At 58.1% G+C, this 2,483-nt stretch overlaps 1 protein-coding gene across 1 annotated transcript in view; it reads right to left on the bottom strand.

Moving 5' to 3' along the window:
* Nucleotides 1-2,483, bottom strand: part of ATP13A2 (ATPase type 13A2) — a 21,074-nt gene that overhangs the window by 6,418 nt on the left and 12,173 nt on the right. The window contains exons 15-18 of the mRNA XM_011934058.1: nucleotides 1,367-1,462; nucleotides 1,124-1,283; nucleotides 890-1,010; nucleotides 615-739 (exon numbers count right to left, since the gene is read on the bottom strand). Coding sequence (XP_011789448.1) covers nucleotides 615-739; nucleotides 890-1,010; nucleotides 1,124-1,283; nucleotides 1,367-1,462 — 502 coding nt within the window. The remainder of the gene's footprint in view (nucleotides 1-614; nucleotides 740-889; nucleotides 1,011-1,123; nucleotides 1,284-1,366; nucleotides 1,463-2,483) is intronic.

Below are 2,483 nucleotides of genomic sequence, written 5' to 3'. Positions count from 1 at the left end.
TTTTTTTTTTGAGCCGGAGTCTCGCTCTGTCGCCCAGGCTGGAGTGCAGTGGCCGGATCTCAGCTCACTGCAACCTCCGCCTCCCGGGTTTACGCCGTTCACCTGCCTCAGCCTCCCAAGTAGCTGGGACTATAGATGTCCGCCACCATGCCCGGCTAATTTTTTTGTCTTTTTTAGTAGAGACGGGTATCACCGTGTTAGCCAGGATGGTCTCGATCTCCTGACCTCGAGATCCACCCGCCTCAGCCTCCCAAAGTGCTGGGATGACAGGCATGAGCCACTGCGCCCGGCCTTGTCACAGCCTTTGAGGCTGACATCATTATCCCCATTTCTCAGGGGCGCCACCCAGAACCCGGGCTGTCTGATAGCACATCTGGGCTCCTTGGAAGTCACTCCACTCCTCTGAGCCTCAGTTTCCTCATCTGTCAAACAGGGGTGACAATTACCACTTGGTGGGGGGGATATTGTGCAGATTCACGAAATGTTTAAAAAGGACCTGGCCTGAAGCAAGGGCCCAAAAAGATGCCCCAAAAGGGGATCCCTGGTGCCCCTTCTCTCTGCCAGGAAGGGGTGGATTCTGCCCTGCTAGCCCGGGCCCCTACATGCCATTGTACCTGTCACCATGACGGCACGGATGCGGGTCCTCCGCAGAGCCTGGATAACTGGCGTTGTCTGTGGCTTCAGTAGGTTCCTCATGACCAGCAGCCCCAGGAGGCTCAGCTCTCGTTCCACAGTGTCCCTGGAGGGTGGGCAGACCTGGATCAGAGGCCACGCAGTAGCCAGGGCCCCTCTCCCAGCCACCAGGCAGGGCATCTTCCCTGGGCTCTGCCTGCATGAGAGCCTCCCTCTGCCCTGTCCTCAGAGAGGGTGGGACAGGGGACAGGCCCACCTTGTCAGTTGCTGGGCTGCCTCTAGGCTGGACACAGTAGGCAGTGACTTGCTGGCCAGGGCCACGACACGGTAGCCAGCAGCCGTGTAGCTCTGCAGCATCTGGGCGAAGTCGGTGGGCACTGCCGGGGAGAGGCAGGTGTCACGAGGAGGGGACAGCAGAGACAGAGGCTGGGCACCCACCCCATTCTGTGCCAATGCCCAACCAGGGGGCCTCAGGGGCTGCCCCCTGCACCTGTCTCGGGGTTGCAGAGCCCTGCCACCAGCTCCGGGGAGCCTTTGACGTAGGCCTCGGGCTGAGAGGCCCCTGGCCACGCCACCACCACACTCATGCGCTGCAGAGCCGAGGAGAAGGGGAAGCGGCAGAGGACGCTGACTGGCACCGGGGGCTCCTCCTGAAGGGTTGGAGAGGCAGCTGAGGCGCTGGCTGCGGAGCCCACCCCTCTGCCCTGCACCCCACAGGCCTCCCTCAGCTCACCATTCCCTGCAGCTGGGGCTCCCAAAGTGGGGGTCTCATCACTGCCAAGACCTGGGTCCCAAATGCCGAGTCAGTGGCCGGCTCCTCCTCCAGGACCTGGCAGGCAGGCAGGGAAGGTTGGTGTCCGGGGGCTTTGGTGCACAGAAAGATTTGAGCTAGACTCAGGGAAGACTTCCTTCGTGGGAGACTAGATGGTGGGTTAAGAATGTGGGCTTTGGAGTCAGGTGGACTCAAATTCAAACTCTAGCTTTGCTGCCTCAGCATCACGGAGGAGCCTCAGCATCCTCCGTGAAGCAACATTTGAGCCTGCTTGCTAGGGCTTGGGGAAGAGGAAATGAGACCAGGCCGCTGCAGCCTGCGCGCTGGCGCATACTAGGCACTCAGCATGTGACCTTGCCATTATTACGTTATTTTTATTTTAAGACGGAGTCTCGCTCTATCACCTAGGCTGGAGTCCAGTGGTGTGATCTCGGCTTACTGCAACCTCTGCCTCCTGGATTCAAACGATTCTCCTGCCCTCAGTCCCCTGAGTAGCTGGGACTGCAGGCATGTTCCACCACACTTGGCTAATTTTTATATTTTTAATAGAGATGGGGTTTCACTATGTTGGCCAGGCTGGTTTCAAACTTCCGACCTCAGGTGATCTGCCCACCTCAACATCCCAAAGTGCTGGAATTACAGGCATGAGCCACTGCACCCGGCCTATCATTATTATTATTATTCTTTGAGACAGGGTCTTGTTCTGTTACCCAGGCTGGAGTGCAGTAGTGTGATCACAGCTCACTGCAGCCTCGCCCTCCCAGGCTCAATTAATCCTCCCACCTCAGCCTCCTGGGACTACAGGCATGCACCACCACACCTGGCTAATTTTTGTATTTTTGGCAAAGATGGGGTTTTGCCATGTAGGTCAGGCTGGGGTCCTGAGCTCAAGTGATCCTCCCATCTCGGCCTCCCAAAGTGCCGGGAGCCACATTACAGGTGTGAGCCACTGCAGCTGGCCTGTTATTATTATTATTATTTTTGAGACGGAGTCTCGCTCTATCACCCAGGCTGGAGTGCAGTGGCCGGATCTCAGCTCACTGCAAGCTCCGCCTCCCGGGTTCCCGCCATTCTCCTG

Source organism: Colobus angolensis, unplaced genomic scaffold, assembly GCF_000951035.1.
Source record: "Colobus angolensis palliatus isolate OR3802 unplaced genomic scaffold, Cang.pa_1.0 Scaffold130, whole genome shotgun sequence".
Taxonomy (NCBI): Eukaryota; Metazoa; Chordata; class Mammalia; order Primates; family Cercopithecidae; genus Colobus; species Colobus angolensis.
This window is presented reverse-complemented; position numbering and strand designations above follow the sequence as displayed.